At 43.5% G+C, this 20506-nt stretch overlaps 1 protein-coding gene across 3 annotated transcripts in view; it reads left to right on the top strand.

The window, feature by feature from the left end:
* Nucleotides 1-5403: 5403 nt before the first annotated feature.
* NMT1 (N-myristoyltransferase 1) overlaps nt 5404-20506 on the top strand; it is a 30509-nt gene continuing 15406 nt past the window's right edge. Inside the window, exons 1-4 of one of the 3 annotated variants that reach the window (XM_047093333.1) lie at nt 16824-16903; nt 18506-18545; nt 18704-18813; nt 19437-19581. In XM_047093333.1, the coding sequence (XP_046949289.1) occupies nt 19437-19581 (145 nt within the window). In that variant the 5' untranslated portion in view covers nt 16824-16903; nt 18506-18545; nt 18704-18813. Of the gene's footprint in view, nt 5568-16794; nt 16904-18505; nt 18546-18703; nt 18814-19436; nt 19582-20506 lie in introns of those variants that run through there. The other 2 variants (XM_047093331.1, XM_047093332.1) reach the window with 2 other exon arrangements.

Consider the following 20506-nt stretch of genomic DNA (forward strand, 5'->3'; position numbering starts at 1 on the left):
AACTTCTTGTTCTCTCATTGTAAAACTGGAATAACAATTGCCCTGCTCATTGCACAGCATCAAACAAGACCGTTGATGATAGGGATCAAAGGAAATAGTGTGCTAGCACATTCTGTGAGCAATAAAGCACCATCCGAACACAATAGGTCACCATACTGTGTGTTCCTGTTCTCTGCCCTTTACTTGTAATGTTTCCACACCTGAAGCTCTTATCCCTTCCTTCTCACCACTCATATATTAAGTAATGCAACAAATATTAATTGAGGGCCTACTCCGTGCTGGCCCAAGGGATATAGAGGTGAGGAAAATCCAATGCACTCTCTCCCTTCATGGAACAGTGTCCTGTTCCAGGGGGAACCACAGGGAAATGGTTGCAAACTGTATAACCACACAAACAGAAGTAAAACTGCAGCTGTGATTCCAGCTCAAGGGTGGATCCACACAGCCCCCAGAAATTATAATGGAGGATCCAGCACTCAAGTTGCCTCCAAGGCCAAGCTCAAAGTCTGCCTTCTCCAGGAAGCCTTTTCTAACAATGCTACTCCCGAGACCTGCACCCCTGCCCCACCCCAAACTTCAGTTAACTTATCTATCTAACTCATTTAATCATACCCAGTCAGGCCTTGTTATTTTGTTTTCAAATTGCACCTGCTTTTCCCAATCTCACTGTAAGTGTCTTCTGGGCAGGGAATGACTGCTACTCTTAAATCCCACAGATTTAAGCCACGGAAGGCTGGACCCACTGTGTTCCAGGCCCATGTGTCAGGGGCTGTCATAGGAAGAAAGGGTACCCTTCCTAAAAATGAGCTCCAGAGGAGCCGGGAAGCTACCAAAGACCATCTCCCTGTCCCTTATTCGTGACTGAGCCCACCAGCTCTGTTCTTCAGAGGAGAAGCACTCCCTTCCCTAGGACAGCCAGGCTGCTGCCTAGTATGATCTTTCTCCAATAAAAGTTCGATCCTCTCTCTCTCCCCAGCTAAAAATCTTTTAGCGGTGGGGCGCCTGGGTGGCTCAGTCAGTTGAGCATCTAGCTTTAGCTCAGGTCATGATCTCACGGTTCCTGAGTTTGAGGCCTGCATTGGGCTCACTACTGTCAGTACAGAGGCTGCTTCGGAGCCTCTGTCCCCTCTCTCTCTGCCCCTCCCCCTTCTCTCAAAAATAAATAAACATTAAAAAAAAAATCTTTCAGCAGCTTCCTAGAGTCTTCAGGATAAAGCCCAACTCCCTCAGTATGGCATCCATGTCCCTTCTTGTTTCCACCTCCTGACTGCCTCTCCAGTCTCAACCTCCAAAATGCTCATAGCATTCTTGCTGCAGTACCTCAGAAGCATCCCGGTCTCAGGCAGCTGGACTCCCTCTGTCCCTGCCCTTCCCGTTTATCTGTGTCTCCTTTGAAAACTCAGCTCAGTGGTCTTTTGGGTCCAGAACCCCTTTCCCCAGGTTAAGGGTCCCTCCAGGCTCCTGCTACATCTGGTGTTCCCACTGTCTTACACTGAGCCACAACTGTCAGTCTGTAATAGCTGCCAACTTGTAGAGTGAACCCAGGAGAGGGACTGTGTTGTTCTATCCCTGACTCTCTAGTTCCTGCCATGGAACTCACAGGTGGTGAATGCTCTTGAGGTGTTGAATAAATGAACCACAACCTGGCTCAGGCTCTCCTAGGCCCATTAGAAGAAACGGATCTCGGGGCGCCTGGGTGGCGCAGTCGGTTAAGCGTCCGACTTCAGCCAGGTCACGATCTCGCGGTCTGGGAGTTCGAGCCCCGCGTCAGGCTCTGGGCTGATGGCTCAGAGCCTGGAGCCTGTTTCCGATTCTGTGTCTCCCTCTCTCTCTGCCCCTCCCCCGTTCATGCTCTGTCTCTCTCTGTCCCAAAAATAAATAAACGTTGAAAAAAAAAAATTAAAAAAAAAAAAAAAAAGAAGAAACGGATCTCTGGTAGGCTGGGAGTACAGCAAGGGCCTTGATCTGTGACGGACATCATGAGAAAATTGGTTATCACAGGACATGCTGACTTCCCGGGAAGGGAAATCATTTATTAGGTATTGACTGTCTTAGACGCTTTAGTGTTTTCTCAGCATTGTCTCATTTTATAGGTAAGGACACTGAGACTCAGGGAGGTTGTAAGTGACTTACCTAAAGTCACTCATTAGGCAGAAGTAGCACCAGGATTTGGAGCCCAGGGAGTCTGAAGCCTGTTCTCTTAATCACTATATTCTATGGTCTCCAGTAATAACTGTGAAGGGATGACGGGGGTATCCACAGTAGGAGTAAATTCCAGAATTTGTGGCATTTCATAGGCACATTCTTCGGCCACCCTTTGGGCCCTGCTGCACCCCACTGCCTTTGTATAATGCTTCTGCCTGAATGGGGAGGATAGGAAGAGCCACCACAGCTAGATGGGAGAAGCCTGCTATTTTAATCTGATGAGGCACTCAGAGAGCCGGGAATGTTTACCTTGGAAAAAAGAATTTTAGGGAACCAGGCATTAATTGAAGAATATGTAACAAAATTATCTAGAGGGACACAGGATTGCATGCTTCCACATAATTTCCTAAGGCAGAACTTGGCCAAGTTTCCACCAATGAGAGTTGTCTGAAAGTGGAAGGCTCTCTGTTATGGGGCAGTGGAGAGGAACAAATAGGAGACCTCTTGGAATCCCAAGAAATGACCCACAGACCCAATTTAGGACACTCCACCCTGCACTGCTCTTAGTGATCATTCTGTTCCAATGTGACTAAAAAAATCACATGTGGCAATATTCAGTTTTAAGTGGTCATTTTTAAAAAGTATCACATGTACTCAATTTCTTTTTTTTATTAAAAATTTTTTTTAATGTTTATTTTTGAGAGAGAGTGAGAGAAAGCGTGCGGGCGAGCGGGGTAGGGGCAGAGAGCAACAGAGACACAGAATCCGAAGCAGGCTCTAGGCTCTAAGCTGTCAGCACAGAGCCCGACGCAGGGCTGGAACTCACGAACCACGAGATCATGACCTGAGCTGAAGTCAGACGCTTGACCAACTGAGCCACCCAGGCGCCCCTCAATTTCTTTTCAAAAACGTAACATTTAAATTTTATTATGGAGAAATAATGGACCCTACAAAATCTAAGTGAGGACTCTAACTAAAGATCCTGAGAGAGAGGAAATAAATGCATTTCAGGTGCTCTCAAATTCTGAAATTCTCAGAGGTGCTGGATTCCAGAACTTTGGACTGGTATTTGCATTCTGAGCGTGGACAATCCCATTGCCTGTCTACCTCCCAGGAAAGCTCTCCACCGAACAAAATCTGCTCAGTTTGCAGTAAAATATAAGGCAGTGTCTTTCTTAAGCTCTGAACTATAAGAATGGCAGGGTCCACAGTGGACCCTATAATCACTCTTCCTTGGTCATGTTTTATAGCTTTCGTTCAACCTCTGCATATCTGTGAGAAAAAATACAGGATTGGGAATTAGAATACTAGATTTGGGTTCTGTTTCTGCCACTAGGTTTCACTGTGATGTGATATACATACACACACACACACGCACACACACACACATACATATATATTTTTTGGCAAGCCCAATTTTCTTAAAGTCCCCTTCCCTACCTACTTTACAAGATCACATGAGTTAAAATAGATGAAACACTTAGACGTTAAGTCCATCTAACACATGTAAGTCTTCGTTATTATTATCTTTGACCTCCTCCTCTGGCCTGCAGCTGCGTACAAGACATCATATTGACAGCAGTCTTGGTCCTGGAGAGATGAGTGTGGGTGACAACTCTCAGTCTGAGCGGGTGTCTTTCCCTTCTAAAGTCAGATATAAATGAGGAGATTATCTGTTGTTTTGGACCATATTCACTTCTGCTCTTGCCACTGAGAAAAATGAAGAACTGACAATATTTATCTCTCTTTTGTCTGGTTTCCCTGAGTCAGATGGGAAGTGTTTCTTCCCACTTCACCCCTCTTTCCATGTTGAAGAGTTTCCCAAAGGCAAAGATCATTTTTTTTTTTTTTTTGGTCATGGAACCCTCTGATGATAAGAACATGTCCTTCCCCTACAACCCACAATCCAACCTGCACGGGTGATCTCTAGAAATGGGAACCATATCTTTGGGCGCTGGCCTCAAGGTTCAGGTGCAATTACTCAATCACAGGGGTGAGACCCAAGGGATTGAAGCATTCAGTTCCGTCAATGCTAAAAATAGATTAAGATGTTACAACTACTTTCTTTCTTTCTTTTTTTTTATGTTTATTTATTTCTGAGACAGAGAGAGAGCATGAGCGGGGGAGGGGCAGAGAGAGGGAGACACAGAATCGGAAGCAGGCTCCAGGCTCCGAGCTCGAGCTTTCAGCACAGAGCCGGACACGGGGCTCGAACTCACAGTCGCTCAACCAACTGAGCCACCCAGGCGTCCCGAAATTTTACAACTACTTTCTAATAACTGTATCAGACAATGGGGCTTTTGCAGTGGTAAAGAATTCAGAGGGCCTAAGGGCAGACAGATCCAAATCTGTATACTGATTTTGCCACTTATTTGCTATGGGATTGTTTACCATTTACCAACCAATCTGGGCTACATTTCTTCCTCTGTGCCAAAGGGAGATAATAATACAATGCACATTCTAGGCTTGATGACAGGATTACATGAGATGTACGAAAAGCCTTAAATACAGACTCTGGCATGTAAAGGCTCATTAGAGAGTAGAGGTGGAGAATGAAAGGTCTACAGTGTAAGCTTCGTGGAGACCAGTACCTGGAGGCCAAGAGGCGGCAAAGCTTGACGGAGCAGTCAGGTTTCCTGACTCAGGATCAGTGTTCCGCATACCACAATCCACCACTTCTCAAGGGGCCTTGAACCACCAACGACCAGGGGACGCCCAGAGTCAAGAGTGAAGAAAGGCAGCCAGGAGCCAACCTGGCTTCTTAAAGCAAAGGCTCTCCAAGAAGGCCTGACGCATTCAGGTTCCCGGTGGGTAGCACCCACAGGGCTCAGTCCTTACTACTTACCCGGGAATGATAACGGTCCTTAACGGCAACCAATAACGGCTCACCTGTGGTCCAGGCACTAGCAAGGGCAAGCTGAGGTCAAACCTTGGATTTTTGGCGCCTCATCCCGAAACCCTACGCCTGCATCGAACTACAACTCCCAGCATACCACGCGGCCGCCCCGGCGCAGAGTGTCGGCCCAGCCAACCTTGGAGCCCTTCTTTCCTCAAAGCGCGGCTGAACGCCCAGGACTTCCGGATAGTGCTGGCCCCCACCCAGGACAGCCTCCCTTCATGATTTCTGGGTATTGTAGTCCAGCTTGTTCCGGTTTCTAGGGAATGAGCTGTTCTCTGTTACGTCTCTCTTCACCCCAAAAACTACAAAACCCAGAATATACCGCAAGTTCCTCTCGTCCAATAGGAACCCCCCATGTAGTGAGGCGCGGAGGCCGGCTCTCGCAACTCAAGATGGCGGACGAGAGTGAGACAGCAGTGAAGCCGCCGGCACCTCCGCTGCCGCAGATGATGGAAGGGAACGGAAACGGCCATGAGCACTGCAGCGACTGCGAGAACGAGGAGGACAACAGCTACAGCCGGGGGTAACGATATCCTCGGAGTCCAATTCCCGTCCAGTCTCCCACAACCTGGGTCTCTGGGGTGCGGGGAAGTCACCGGGAGCTTAGTGTAACCCCACCCCCATATTCTTATTGGCTGAGACGTTGGGGTCCTGCCTGGCGATTGGTTGCTGTCTTTGTCATTTACCAGGGTGGGTGCTCAGTATATTAAGGGCCAGAGACATTCAGTACTTTTATTATATAAAAGTTCTTCTGTGTAATGTTCCACTCGTGTGCTTCACCTGCATTCAGGGAAAAGAGCATGTTGGACGATGGTTTCAATGCACAACACGGGTCAATGTAACAGAACAGTTCAAAGGAACGTTACTTATAGAGGTGTGTGAACAACGTGATTAGCAATAAACGAATAATAAAACATTTCGCTGCAGTTCACCTTCAATGAGGAAATAAATCAGGCTGTACAAACCATAATTATGTTGTAAAATATCACTACAGGAGAAACTCAAAATACAAACTTACCTTATAAAACCCTACGTGTAATTACTGTATGATAATGTTTTGATGTATTCGGTGCCTGTTGTTCCAAATAATCCATAAGTTTCCTGAACAATATATAATTAGATCCTGGATCATTGCTCTGTTAACTTTGTGAAATAGCCTCAGAGCTTCAAGAAATTGAGTGATGTATCTTGGTCGGGGGGCTTGGAAGTGGGTTTAATACTGCATCTCCTGTACTTTACAGTTTTGCCTACTAGTAACTATTTGTTACTTGGGCAGAAGAAATTCATCAGGCATTTCAATGTTGAGTTCTATTTCCAAATCAGGTTTTGTTCTTATGAGCCACACCCTGTCATCCTTCTTTCTTCATATTGTTACAGTGGCTGGTGCTGAAGTTCACTCTGTCCCTGTCTGTCTACATTTACATATATGTTTTTTAGTGGAAAGTTATGTGTAATTTTGGGTGAGTCTGTGGTGGTCTGATTTAGTGTGTGTGTGTGTATGTGTGTATGGTAGTCCCATTTTCATAGCCATGATGTCATTTGCAGTATTAGCAGTCATCCTGTAGGTAAAAGTAGAAGGTTGAAATCTTTGGATAAACTTAAAAAAAAAAAAATCTATTGCCTTGTAGAGATGGAAGAACAAAGGATTATTTAGGTAGTTTACAATTTGCTTGTGATGAATCCTGGGGTTAAAAAGATCTAGCTTTTTATGTTTTTTGACCAGGATTAAAAATCACAAGAAGAATGTAGAAAAAAAGAAAGTTTGTTAGATCTGGTTTTATAAGAGTGTGTTCTTTTGCTGTAACTCACAACAGATATAATGTAACAAAAGCCTTGAAACTTGAGATTCCTAAAAAAGAAAGCTTTTAAAGAGGAAATAGGAACAGGAAGAAGGGAAAGTGCAGCCCTCCTGAGTAGAAATCCTAATCATAGATGAGAGTTCTTGAATTCAAAAGTCATTTCAGAAGGCTTTTTCTTTGCTGTGTGTGTAGTCGCTTTTATTTTTCTCTGCTAAACTGTTGCCCTGACTAACATCTATAGCTCTCTAATTGGTTTAGTTCTCTATGATCTGTGAATCACTTTGCAAAACTGTTTGACAGAAAGTTCTGTTTTATTTATAGTACAACAAAGAGGTAACCTTAAAAAAGAACTTTGAGGGTGTTTTGTTGTTAGTGTTGTTGCACGTACATATATGGTCTGGGTGAACAAATTTATTAGCATCCCAAATCTAGAGGTCTGTGTAAATGAGTTTGGAGGTGGCAGGTGAAAAACAGAGGACCTAGCTTGGAGGACAGCCTACTTCTGACACTTGGAATCTAAGGTCAGATCTGAGGTCTTGAATCTGAGGAGTCAATATTTTCTTACTAATTGTCAGAGGAAATGATTTTGGGAAGAAGCAGTGTGGCACAGTGGGAAAAGCATGGATTTTGGGGTCATTCATACCTGGGTTCTAAGCCTGGTTCTGACACTTGACCTGTAACCTTGGGAAAGTTACTTAACCTCCAGTTGTAGGGATTAAATGAGATAACATCCAGAATGCAGCCTTGCCCCTCCCTCGTGTTCTTTCTTCGTATCTTCTCCCTCCTCCTTCCCCCAGCTTGTGCTCTTATCCCATACCCTGTTGTTGTTGTGTACGTGGTGGTTTTTTTTTTTTTTTTTTTTGTAGCTTTTATAACAGCAGGTAAATAACATGTGTCCAGTCCCTGCCTCACCTGACTGTAAGGTGCCTGAGTACAGGGACCATATCTTTGAGATGCCTGGCACTTAATGGGCATTAGTGAGTATTTGCTGAATGAACAAATGGCAAATGTTAAAATCATGGCTCAATGTTAGTGGAATTTCTCCTCTGAGGGGAAGAGTGTCAGATTTTTCTTACATACACACTTTCTTTCCCCAAATCAGTCTCACTGTAAGCCTTACGACAGTTTTCTGTGAACTGCTTACAGAAATCAGGGATCCTCTCATTTGCCCTGGAAAGTTTCCACTGTTTTGTTTTTGTTTTTTGTTTTGGCTTCTTGAAATTTTTCTTGTCTTTACTTAATATCACTTAAAATGCTTTCAAAAGTGATGTAAAAATTGAAGGGGAACACCTCCTTTCGATGCTAATGAGTCTTAAATACAATATGCAATAAAAGTTAATGATAGTTTAAACTAATCATTTTCTTAGGCCTTCCTTTTAGAAAGGGCTCACGGTACTTTACAGTAATGAAATAAGCTACGTTCGGGCACTGGAATAATAGGAAATACAGACATGCTAGTATCTTGTGTCCCTTTGTATATAAACTTAGTTCTTCACTTTTCTTATTATGTGTTTTTTCCATAATTTATAAATAAACATTTGATGAGTATTAATTTCACATATGCATTGAAACACAAATGTGTGTTCACATGCCTACATGTAAGGTATACGTATATATCTATATGTATCTGCAGTTTTTCTATCAGCTATGTTTTTAAAAATCTACTCGACAAAGGTAGGCAGCATTTCCTCCCCAGTTACTTGCCTGACATAAGTTACCCTGAGCAATCGAGAGAAGAGTCAGGCTAAAGATAATCTTAATGCTGTATCCCCCCCTGCAGTTGACAGTTCATCTGTATGATTTAATTTGCTTGTTTGTTTTTAGTGAAAGGCTTTCCAAGAATTGTTATTAAAGGATAAACCTTATCAGCTAGCATTAGATTTTAGTTTTGGGTTAACAAACAAGTAAAGTTTATTTGGATGATTGGAACAGGAAAGGACTTTGATATTTTGTTCCTAGGATTCTTTTAGGATTTCTTTTGCAGTGTCATTGATACCTCTGAAATGCTGGTAAGTTGTCCCTTTGATAAGGGATGTCTCTTTCCTTGTCCAGCTTTCTTTCTCCGTAGGGACAGGTTGAGATGAGTTCTTGTAAGTTTCCCTCACTGGTCCTGAGCTGTTATCCCTTACGAAGAAACTTAAGAGAAAACAGAGGGCTTTTTGCAAGGAAATGCCATAAAGCCAGCCTCTCTTGCTTTTGTTTTATTCTTCAGATTCTCCGAGAGTGGTTCTTTCCATATTTATTTGATGGCCTGTAGCTGCATCTAGCTCTTGGAAACAAGAAGTCTTTTAGGTCCCTTTTTCGTAATTTCTCCCTTCAGCTTTTGGTTTTTCAAAACTAGATCAAAGCAGAAATGAAAAGAGAAACCTCATCACTGATATCAAATAAGTGTTCTAATTTTATTTCCCAATTAAGTGGCAATTAAAAAAGAAACTAATCAAGGGCTGCTTCAAAGAGAAGAGACTGGAAAGCAGAAGAAATGAAAAGTAAATGAGAGCCTATTTCAGGGAGACTGCTGCTGGTGGCAGACCAGTTTTGCTGATTTTTCACATTGTTTAACTCATGTGCTCACTCTGAAATTTCCCAGCTTTACCAAATCTGCAGTTAATCCTTCGCCTGCAGACTCCATAGATTTGGGGGCCATAGATGTAATAACTTTAGGAGGACCTCCTTCACTTCTTCTCTGTAACCTTGTCGGAAATCTCTACCCTGCAGGCGCCCCTTCTGATTCCTCAAGGAAGGTGCTGTTGGGATTGTTGCATTTAAGGCAACACAAAACATGATGTTCTCTAGTGAGAGCAGCCGCAATGGCAGCAACAAAAAAGAAGCCAACTAATAAAATTCTTCGCCAGGGTCAGTTCTTGGTTGAAAATTTTTTCTGCTGCTGCTGACTTTGAGAGACAGCTGAGGGGGTTTCACTGTTGCTAAGTGTTTGATAAATGTTATCTGTGGACGCTGGTCACTGCACTAAGCCCTCTCCATGGATTATGTCATAACAGACTTCACTTACAAACACCGATTTAGCTTTTGTAGTGGCGCTTGAGATTTGCTTCTCTGCTTCCTTTGACACCCCTGGAGGATCCATTCTGAACTTGCTGGATTTCTTTCCCCCACCGCCTTGGTTTCTGCGTCCTGACTCTGCGGCAATGTGAGTCCTGTCTTTGGGTCCATTCAGCAACCCGTGGATGTTCCCAGGCTAAGGATCCCGTTGGTGATGGAGATGGCCGGCCCCTTTAAACTCTTCTTAATGGATGAGTATCTCTTGCAGAGGCCATTCTAGTGGGTGAAGTTTCTGCCAGCATTGAGTCATTGCTCAGAAAATTACTGAAAGTGATCTCTGAACAGCATTTGATTCGACCTTGGAGTTGCCAGGTTACAGTCTGGCTCACCAAAGCAACCCAGAGGATGTGGAATTTACACTTCTCTCTCAATCCTGTTCTAAACAGCTTAGTATTTCAGAGCTTTTGTGACCCCTAAAGAAACCAGTTAACCTCCATGACAGGAACTGGCTCGTTCACCCTTAAAATTCTGGCTAACTGTCCCGGGAAGGGCCGAGGATGGCAGTGCAAGCAATTTTTGTAATCTCTTCGTACAACCTGCTGTTCTTTTCACAGGCCTCCTGGAGTACCTTGATGGCAGTGCTAAAGTGTTTCAACTTTTCCCATCATCTAGGATTCACAGGCAGTTCTCTATATAAATAACTGATTGGTGGGACTCTGCAGGGTTTGGGGTGTTGCCTGCAGCCACAGCAGTGCAGAGGATAGGCATTTGATAGTGAGTCATGCCGTGTGGTTTCTTCTCGGGTGCCCTCGTATGCCACTTCATTCACCTCGTGGGCCTTTTGAGTACCAACAGGATTACTGGTGAACATATCACACCTCGTAAGTAAATTGATTTGCGGAAGGATTTCCTGAGATCCAAAAGTAGAATCAAAAGAATACTAGAGGCTAGGGTTTATTTAATAGGTTTCTGTGGAAATTTTGAATTTTGGCCCAAAGAATTAACTTCCAGTTTTTAGTGGTAGAAAGTAAGTGACGAAAAGTTGTGAATTTTATTTTCTGAACTCTTTTTTTCTTTGCTCTCCTGGTAAAAACTAAACCCATGGTCTGTGCTTAAGACCTTGGAACCATTTGAAACAGTTTCACTGGCACTTTCTTGTTTTAACTTTCCTAGGAATAGGACAGATCTGAAGGAGGGAGAAGATGATAAATAAGGAAGTTGATAATTTAATAAGAAAGTCAATTGTTTAAAATCTCAACCAGTGGCTCAAAAGAGCACAGCGTCTCTGCTCCTTTCATAGAATATTAACACAGCTGTTCTATGGAAACATTACTGGAGATGTTTTGCTGACCCTCTTTTGGGCTCTAGCTTTTCAGGGTTTTATTTTAGTCTGTTATGCTGGAAAGCAGCAGTCAAGCACATCATTTGTTGAACTGTTAACTGCACTCGGCACGACTGGAGGTGCTGTAGGAAGCAACTGTATAAGATATCCCTTGCTCAGGAAATTCTTAATCTTATTGGGAAGGTAGGGAGCAACACATTATATGTAGAGTATTAAGTTGTTTGGGAGATCATAATCTTAGATATCAGTGAGAGCTAGGGTAGTCAGAGGAGGCTTTCTAAATAAAGCAGGGCTCAGTTTCCTCCTTGCCTTTAATACGTGCTCCTCTGATCCACAGAAATTTGTTTTAGGGCCCTGGGTGATGAAATGGTGTTCTTTTGGCTTTGGAGGAGTCTCACATAAGTTCCCATAGAAACAAGACTCTAGTGTTTGGGAAGGAATGGTCCGAGTCTTTCAAGATTGGTGGCTCGTCCCTGGGTACCAGTTGGTTAGTTGATGACCAGTTTGTCTCATGTCTCTGGGCCTTGGTTTCCTCTCCTGTAAACAGCAAGTTAAGCCTGGTGGCCCTGAGATTTCTTCCAGCCCTGGTGGCTGAGCTTGCAGTCACCCACAAGAACAGCTTTCTGTTCCCTCCTGCCACACACCTTTGAGTGGATTTGGTCACCCACTTTGTGTGGATTTTGAGTGGATGTTGTCATTCCTGCCACCCAGGATGGAGAAGGGGCCTGCATTATGAACCGTTCCTGTTTGTGGCATTATCTGGAAGTTCTGTGCTCCTGCTGCTCATTTGTCAGCCTGCCCCTCCTTCCCACCCACTCATACATCCTGGCACTGCATTCTGTTTCTAGAAATCAGCACTAAGGCTCATTCTCTATTCCCTCCCTGAGCTCTGACTTTATACCAGAGCATCTGTAGGGTTTCTGTGTTTGAACTGAGAATATCTTGGCCTTCATTAAAAAATGACATTTCTTGGAGTGCCTGGCTGGTTCAGTCAGTAGAGCATGCAACTCTTGATCTGGGGTCATGAGTTCGAGCCCCCGTGTTGGGCACAGCGCCTACTTAAATTAAAAAGATATGTATTTTAAGGTTATTTATTTATTTTGAGAGGGAGCGAGAGAGACGAGCAGGGGAGGGACAGAGTGAGAGAGAGAGAGGGAGAGGGAGAATCCCAAGCAGGCTCCCGTGCTGTCAGCCCAGAGCCTGATGTGGGGCTCAGTCCCACAAACTGTAAGATCATGACCTGAGCCAAAATCAAGAGTTAGACGCCTAATCGACTGAACCACGCAGGCACCCCATTAAAAAAATGCTTTTTAATGACATTTGAAAAATAATTTTTTTTAACATTTATTTGTTTTTGGGAGACAGAGCATGAGCAGGGGCGGGGGTGCAGAGAGTGGGAGACACAGAATCCGAAGGAGGCTCCAGGCTCCTAGTTGTCAGTACAGAGCCTGACCTGGGGCTTGAACTTATCAACTGTGAGATCATGACTTGAGCCGAAGTCTGATGCTCAACTGACGGAGCCACTCAGGCGCCCCTTTAATTTTTTGATTGCTGTCTTCCCTGTTCTGGCTAATTCTGCTAATTCATCCCATATTCACTAGGGTTGGTCTTTAGCTTATCAACTTTAGAATGTAAACTTTAAAATTTTTATGTGAACTCTTATGTCCGTTTCCATTGTAGGGACCCCCTTCCCCCAGGAAGGCAAATTTCACTGACTCTTTCCTCATTATTTTGGAACCAAATAAGCCAAAGTTGGACTTTGATTTTTGTATTCTGTGGTTCTGGCCCATCTCTTTGGAGTGCGTTAAGGTGACTGGCAGGTTTAGAGAGCTCTCTGAGATTTGTTGCAATTTGCAGAATCCCTAGATGTCCTGGGATGCCTAGCAACTGGGTATGGCCCTCAGGTCCCTTTTTAAATGATGCTGAATTCTTAGAGAAGGACTAGCCTGCTTCAGTGGGGTCCTCTGATTTGGTTCTCCCCAAATCCACATTGAAGCTATTCTCTGAAATGGTATTGGCTTCTTAGGACACTTCTTGAAGACTTACAAGGCCTCTGAGCTTGGTTTCTTATGAATAGTTAAAATTGCTATAATCAGCTTGAAAACTAACCCTTTGGAAACCCTTTGGATTTCTTTGGAAATCTCTTCTCTGAGTCCATTGTCATCCTGTCTGGGTTGTTGACTGTAAGACCATGGTGAGCTCATAATGTGTTCTCATGGATATAGCTCGGTACCTGGCAGCTCAGTGAAAATGACTCTTCTCGCTTTTAACTTCCCTTTGTTCTTCATCTGTCTGTATGCTTGACGTACAAGTTGAAACAGGATTGTTGCTCCGTAGGTACATGTGCAAATTCAAGGCAGTACAAGGGAAATGAAGTTTGCTCTCTGGTTGTAGTTTGAGTCTTAGAGTTTGTCAGACATGTATGTTGGTGATGCATAAAACAGAACAAGTGCTCAGTCTAAGATCCTTCCACAAAAATGGGGTCCGTGAGGCAATGGTTACACAGAAGTGTCTGCACTGAATAGCAGAGCAAAAGCAGGAAGATAGTTTTTAAGTGATTTTGCATTCTTGTAAAGATTTCTAAAGTCGGAGGAAGTAATCTCTTCTATTTTCCTTATGTGGAACTGTGTTTAGTAAGTTGGTTAATACACAGCACTTCTTCACCGTGACCTTTTTTATCCACAGAACTTTTGAAAAAATATTTTTTATGGTAATTCATAGACAGGAACTAGGGAACTCATTCCATAAGCTGAAATGAATGAGGACTTACAAATTGTATCAACAGTGGGATACTGCTTTGTTTCCTAAATCAACCAGCTTTTAAACCTCATAATGCTTTATATAATCTTGAGAATGAAGTGAGAGTATGTCTGGAATTTAAAAACCACTTATAGTTGTTATAGGCTGCGAATAGGCCTGTATATGATAACATCATTGAATTATTAAGTGGAAAATTTTTTCTTTAGGCCATAAATGACTTCCTGGTTAATGTTCTTTGCCATGGCCTTGAGGGTTTTGCTGAGCATCTGGTTTTAAGGAGTTCACCTTATCCCCCCTCTGAATTTTATTGGTCTTTCTTTCATGTTATGCATTCTGTGTCTCATTAAGATAATACCTAGAGGGGTGCCTGGGTGGTTCAGTTGGTTAAACCTCTGACTCTTGGTTTCGGCTCAGGTCATGATCTCACAGTTTTGTGAGTTCGAGCTCCACGTCAGGCTCTGTGCTGACCCTGCAGAGTCTGCTTGGGATATTCTCTCTCTCTCTCTCTCTCTCTCTCTCTGCCTCTGCCCCTCCTCTGCTCACGCTCTCTCTGTCTCTCTCAAAATAAATAAACTTAAAACAAAATTAAAAAAAAAAAAAGATAATACCTAGGAGTTGCACTTGCATATTGACTTCATGACCTTACCCTTGGACTAAAGTAACCTCCAGCCTTTGGTAGACCTGACTCCGTAGTCTCCCTACGTCAGGGGCATTGAGAGGCCTGGCAGATGGGTGTAGGCAGTTATCACAGAGCAGGGCAAGGTGAGAGTGAATGAGCTAGTTGGGAACTGAAGGCTCTGGGCCTGAAAAGTTGGGCTTGATACATTCCAGGATAAGAGGCTGCTGTCACTGTAGGCTTTCTAGCATGGGAAGGACACACTTTCTAGCATGGAAACCCTTTTCACAGAGGTAAGTCCCACAGCTGAACAGAGTTTAGGATGATGTAGAAAGATTATGAAGTCAGGGAGATCCAGGAAAGGCTGGAGGTAACTTTTGTCCACATATAAGGTCATGAAGTCTAGACGCCAGTGCTCCTACATCTCCAACCGGAAATGGCAGCACGTGGCTGTAGGTTGCCTTCTCCCTCTACAGTACCACTTGCTGTGAGAGGAAAATTAATATTCATAATCACCCCAAGGCATTTAAGACCAGGAAGACTTTCTGAATTACAAAATAAAGCTTAGATGGAATTTGCCATGATGGCATGGAAAACATTTTATGCTATTTTAATTCTTTGAAAATTGATTATCTAGAATATAAAGCAAACCCCCTGCGCTTAGCTGATCCTGCAGATTAGGGCTCAGTGTAGTCTCGGGTGGGACTGCTCATTTTGAGTTTTTAATGGAAGAGTTCCAACGAAGACGGTAGAGTCGCCTTAGGCATCGCTCCCAGGCTGACAATGCCAAAATCAGTTTAGACATGGCAGACGCCAGCCATAGGTGACCCATGCACAGCACGGGTTTGAACCACATGGGTCCGCAAACTTGTAACGGTACAGCACTATCCATGTGTTTTCCTTAGGATTTCCTTGACAATATTTTCTTTCTTTTTAGCTTACTTTATTTTAAGAATACAGTGTATAATACACATAACTACAAAATCTGTGTTAATTGACTTTATGTTATCAGTAAGGCTTCTCATCAACAGTAGGCTATTAGTAGTTAAGACTTTGGGGAATTGAAAGTTGCATGCAGATTTTTGACTGTGTGGGAGATTGGCACCCCTAACCCCTATGTCGTTCGAGGGTCAACTGTACAACCATAATGAGCAAAGCTAGATGCAAAGCGAGCCTTAAAATTCACCCATAAAATAAAGGAAACCCAATACAAAGATAAAATAAAGGAAACCCAATACAAAGATAAAATAAAGGAAACCCAGAAATCAAAAAGAATTGGGACAAAATATTAGGGAGCAAATGAATGGAAAATGTCAAAGAAGCCCAGTATAGTACATGATTTGTGTGTCAGTGAAGATATTGATAGAAAACAATGTTAAAAGGCTGTAGGAGACGGTTAAATTTGGCTAAGAGACTGTTTTTGCTGCATTCGTTGGGTGTGTCACGCAGAGGGAAACAGCACAAGGAAGTCGCCTTTAGTAGGCTCACAGGCATGTTTCATGTAGTCTCTTTGTGGCAGGAGTGGCTGGGTGCTTCATTGTTGTTTTCCCCGGATCCCCAGTACTGGGTTTTGCCAGTTCTGGGTAATCACACAGCCTGAACCAGCTGATCGTCGTCCTCTGTCCTGCAGGCTTGATGTAGGCAGTTCTCGCGATTGTCTTCCTGGCTTGGACACAGATCGTAGCAACGCAAAACTGCCTTTTTCCTCGTTCCTTCCTCCCTTTCCAGCACCGCCTTGAGCTTTAGATCCAGCTGGGGAAGCTCACTAGACCAATTGCAGTGGGAGGGTGGGAGTGGGGGTGAGGAAGCTTTCCAAAAAGACTGCTATGGGCTGTCATCATTTTAAATTCAGGGCTCTAAGGCAGTATTGGTGGTATGAATGCCCTGCTAACAATTCATTCGCCTCTGGAGCCAGCATTCTGGCAATCTGGAGAAAAAACACACATAAAATAGAAACAAGAATTGAAAAGTTCCTTCCAAACAAATAGGACGTTTCTTGCGCAGGCCCCCCTCCCACCCCACTCCCACCACCCCCAGAGCTGGTGGGAGTGAGGAGAGCTGTGTCCGCTGGTGTCCTCCAAATGCCCCTTTGGGACCTGGATTCTCTGGTCTGCTTCTGAAGCCAACAGGCCTGATTAAGGAAGGTCTGGCTCCACAGAAAGCTCTTTGTCAGTGTGGCTCAAAACAGATGATTTTTAAAAAACCCTGCATCAGTATTTACTTTGTCTTACAGTGGTTTGAGTCCAGCCAATGACACTGGAGCCAAAAAGAAGAAAAAGAAACAAAAAAAGAAGAAAGAGAAAGGCAATGAGACAGATTCAGCCCAGGATCAGCCTGTGAAGGTAACAAGGAGGCTCTGTTTTCTTGTGACAGAGAGAGTTGCTTTTTCAGACTAAAGAGTTTGGGGGTGAATGTATAGGAAGAATTCAGATTGACAGTCTCCACTGGCATTACTTCAGGATGGAGGAGTTGGACCCCCCTGCTGCCCTCTGCTGCCCTAGACCTAGGTGATTAAACTTCTGTCCGTACCTTAAAAGATGCAGCAGGTTAGACACTGACCCCCAGGCATGTTGCCCCCTCAGTATGTACAGGTACAGATAGCTGCATGTGGTGCTGTGCTAGGTGCTATAGAGCACTTCCGTTGGAACGGCCCCTGCCGCCTCGAGCAGTGGTTCTCAGTCTTTTCTGTCTCAAGTCCTCGCCAGTGGGAGAAGAAAAGGCCTGTTCTTTTGAAGGCCAACCTTTATATATTGCAAGCATTCTCTTAGCGTCATGGTCATTGTAACGGAACCTGTGAGTCCCACAGTTGAGAACCACTGGCCTAGACCTTACAAACCTAAGACTGACACACTGACCTGAAATTCAGAAGTATGGGGAGGGATTGGTTGGTTTCTTAAAAGAACAACATTACAAAACACAACACAACACCAGCACCTTTTATTTCAGGTGAAGTGCTGCCCCCTTCTGAGTAGACCCCAGGAGAAGCTTAAACATATAATTCCTCTCTACGAATTGCCTCCAAAACAGTGTCTAACCCTCACAAGGAATCCAGTCTCGCTCCAGTATACCCACTGTGTTTTGTGCCATGAATGTCACGCTCCATCTTGAATCTCCTACGTAATTGAGAAATGGCTTCAAGTAATTTTTTACCATTCTCAATATCAAATCCACTATGAAAAAAAAAAAACACACCCCACCGTTATTGACCACTGTGTTGGCCAGGTTCTTGCCCGGTGCTTCATTTAAATTAACCCCAAACCTTCAACATCCCTACTAGGGAGGTGGGGGGTCTTCCTCGTTTTCAAGATGAGAGCAGTGACTCAGCCACATCTCTGGGTCAGGGATTCTAGCCCAAGCCCGTGATTTGGCTTTAGAGACTTTTGTTTCATTGTTTGTCTGGGGGTGGGTATTTAGAAGACTCCAGGGGGATTTGAGCTCGAGCATGTATCAAAGTGATTCACTTTGAAATTAGAAATATTTAACAAAACACCATTTACACAGCACCTGCATGCTAGAGCAGGTAGCAGCGAAGAATCTAGGAAAAACAATAAGACGGAGAAAATGAAAATCACTCGTAGTCCTGTCTCCAGGAAAGATGCACTGTAACCATGTTCGTTTATGTTCTCCCTGTCCTCTATCTAAATGGGAAAAGAAAACGGTAAAGTAAAAATATCAGAAGAAATTATGAGTATTTTTATATAATCGTAAGCCTGACATACGACCCAGAAACCATAAGAGAAAAATTGACAAATTTAAAACTTTTCTGTAAAAGTTAAAAAGATAAACAACAGGCTGGAAAAATATTTGTAATACATGAACCAGTTTAAACTAATGAAATGAGTAGGCAGTTTACAAAATTAAAACTGTTCCATCAGTGTTTGAAAAGATGGTTAAATTCACAATGAATGAAAGAAAATTAAAGTAATATTTTTTTTTTCTCCTAGATTGGTAGAGTTTTAAGATTTGGCAAATCTTATGATGAGGGTAAGGAGAAACGTGCTCACTTGGTTATTAATTGATATTAGTTAAATGAACACACTGTTCATTGCGCTATTAGTTGATACTCTTGTTTTTAGAGAGCAAGTTGATGATATATAATTTCAAATGTGCATATCCTTTGACCCAGCACGCCTTTTTCTTAGGCTTCCTCCTACAGAAATATGTATCCCAGTGAACAAAAATAGATGTACAAGAAGGTTCATTACAGCATTGTGTGTAAAGCTGAAGAACAAAACCACAGAAATGCCCATCGGTGAGAGACTCACTGAATATACTATGGTCCAGGCACAAAGTGGACTCAGTTGTTAGAAAAAGCAGGTCTGTGTGTCCACATGGAAGGGTCTCTAAGACATCGTGTTTAAAGAACAGCTTGTAGAATAATACCATATGATCCAGTTCTAGTTTTTGAAAATTGTGTGTGTGTGTGTCTGTGTGTGTGTGTGTGTGTGTGTGTGTGTTTGGAGCTTGCATGCAAAAAAGCCTGAAATTATATTTGCCTCTTTTCACCCTACCTCCTAAATTAAGACTGTTGATGACAAGGATTATGCTTAAGGGGTGGGTTTGTTGGTTTTTTACTTTCTGTATGTTTTACACATTTCTGCATTGTTTGAAATTTGACGCTGAGCACGTATTCCTTTTGCCATCAGACATCATGAGACCAAGAAGGAGAAACCCAGTGGGAAGCACCCACCTTTCAAATAGCCCATCGCCAACCACTCTTTTCCCAGTTGTCGTATGACATCTGACCTCTGGGATTGGGATGGAGGAACCACGCCCCTTCCTTGAGTTGCACCCCTTAACTACTGAATTAGTGATTAATCAAAAGTGCTTGTTAACATAATGGGCCTTTTCTCTCCCCAACTTTGTCTTGTCCAGATGAACTCTTTGCCAGCAGAGAGGATCCAGGAAATACAGAAAGCCATTGAACTGTTTTCAGTGGGTCAGGGACCTGCCAAAACCATGGAGGAAGCTAGCAAGCGAAGCTACCAGTTCTGGGACACGCAGCCTGTCCCCAAACTGGGTATGTATGTGCTTTCTTCCCCTGGTGAGGGCGAGGGATGTATCTTAGCCGTGCGTAGGATGCCTTGCTGGATCTGTGAGGGAGGACAGTAGAGTCCTGGACTTCCTTCGTGGTTATTTTTAGACGGTGGTCTTTAAAATGTAGTATAGAAATGACTAGGGGTGCCTGGCTGGCTTATTCGGTTAAGCATCCTACTCTTGATTTTAGCTCAGGTCTTGATCTTAGGGTCATTCGTGAGTTCAAGCCCCAAGTTGGGCTCCACGCTGGGTGTGGAGCCTACCTTTTTTTTTTTTTTTTTTTTTTTTTAATGTTTATTTATTTTTGAGAGAGCAAGCACAAGCAGGGGAGGGCCAGAGGGGGAAGGAGGGGACAGAGGATCTGAAGAAGGGTCTGTGCTGACAGCAGAGAGCCTGACTCGGGGCTCGAACTCACAAACCATGAGATCATGACCTGAGCTGAAGTTAGATGCTTAACAGGCACTTAACCAGGCATCCCTGGTTTGGAGCCTACTTTAAAAAAAAAAAAGGAATGGAAAAGACTAATGTTCAGGGACCTTACTGTTTCACAGGAGTTCATGTTGAGAACAAATACTGATTCTTTTAGTCCATTGTCATTTACTGTAAGTCACAAAGAAAAACAGTATATTGGCACACGGTCAGTGGAGATGTGTGCCTATGGGTCTGTCTTCCCACAAAGAGTTTTACAGAGGGGCTGTCTTGTTTATCTGGGCAGATGTCTCATCCTGGGTTGGGCTGCGTCCCCAGCCTCTTCCCTTTGTCAGCCAGTGCACGCTTACCAACTGCAGGTAATTTTGACATTTGCTTAACCACAATTGTTCAACCCCTGGAAATACCCTGTGCAGGTTTGGTTGGCACTCTTTAAAACAGCTATACTGAACTCTGAAAGGGGTGGGACAGGCAGAAAA

This window comes from Lynx rufus, unplaced genomic scaffold (assembly GCF_022079265.1).
Source record: "Lynx rufus isolate CCGP_SWC_20201006 ecotype Redwood Valley unplaced genomic scaffold, mLynRuf1.p SCAF_34, whole genome shotgun sequence".
Lineage (NCBI taxonomy): Eukaryota > Metazoa > Chordata > Mammalia > Carnivora > Felidae > Lynx > Lynx rufus.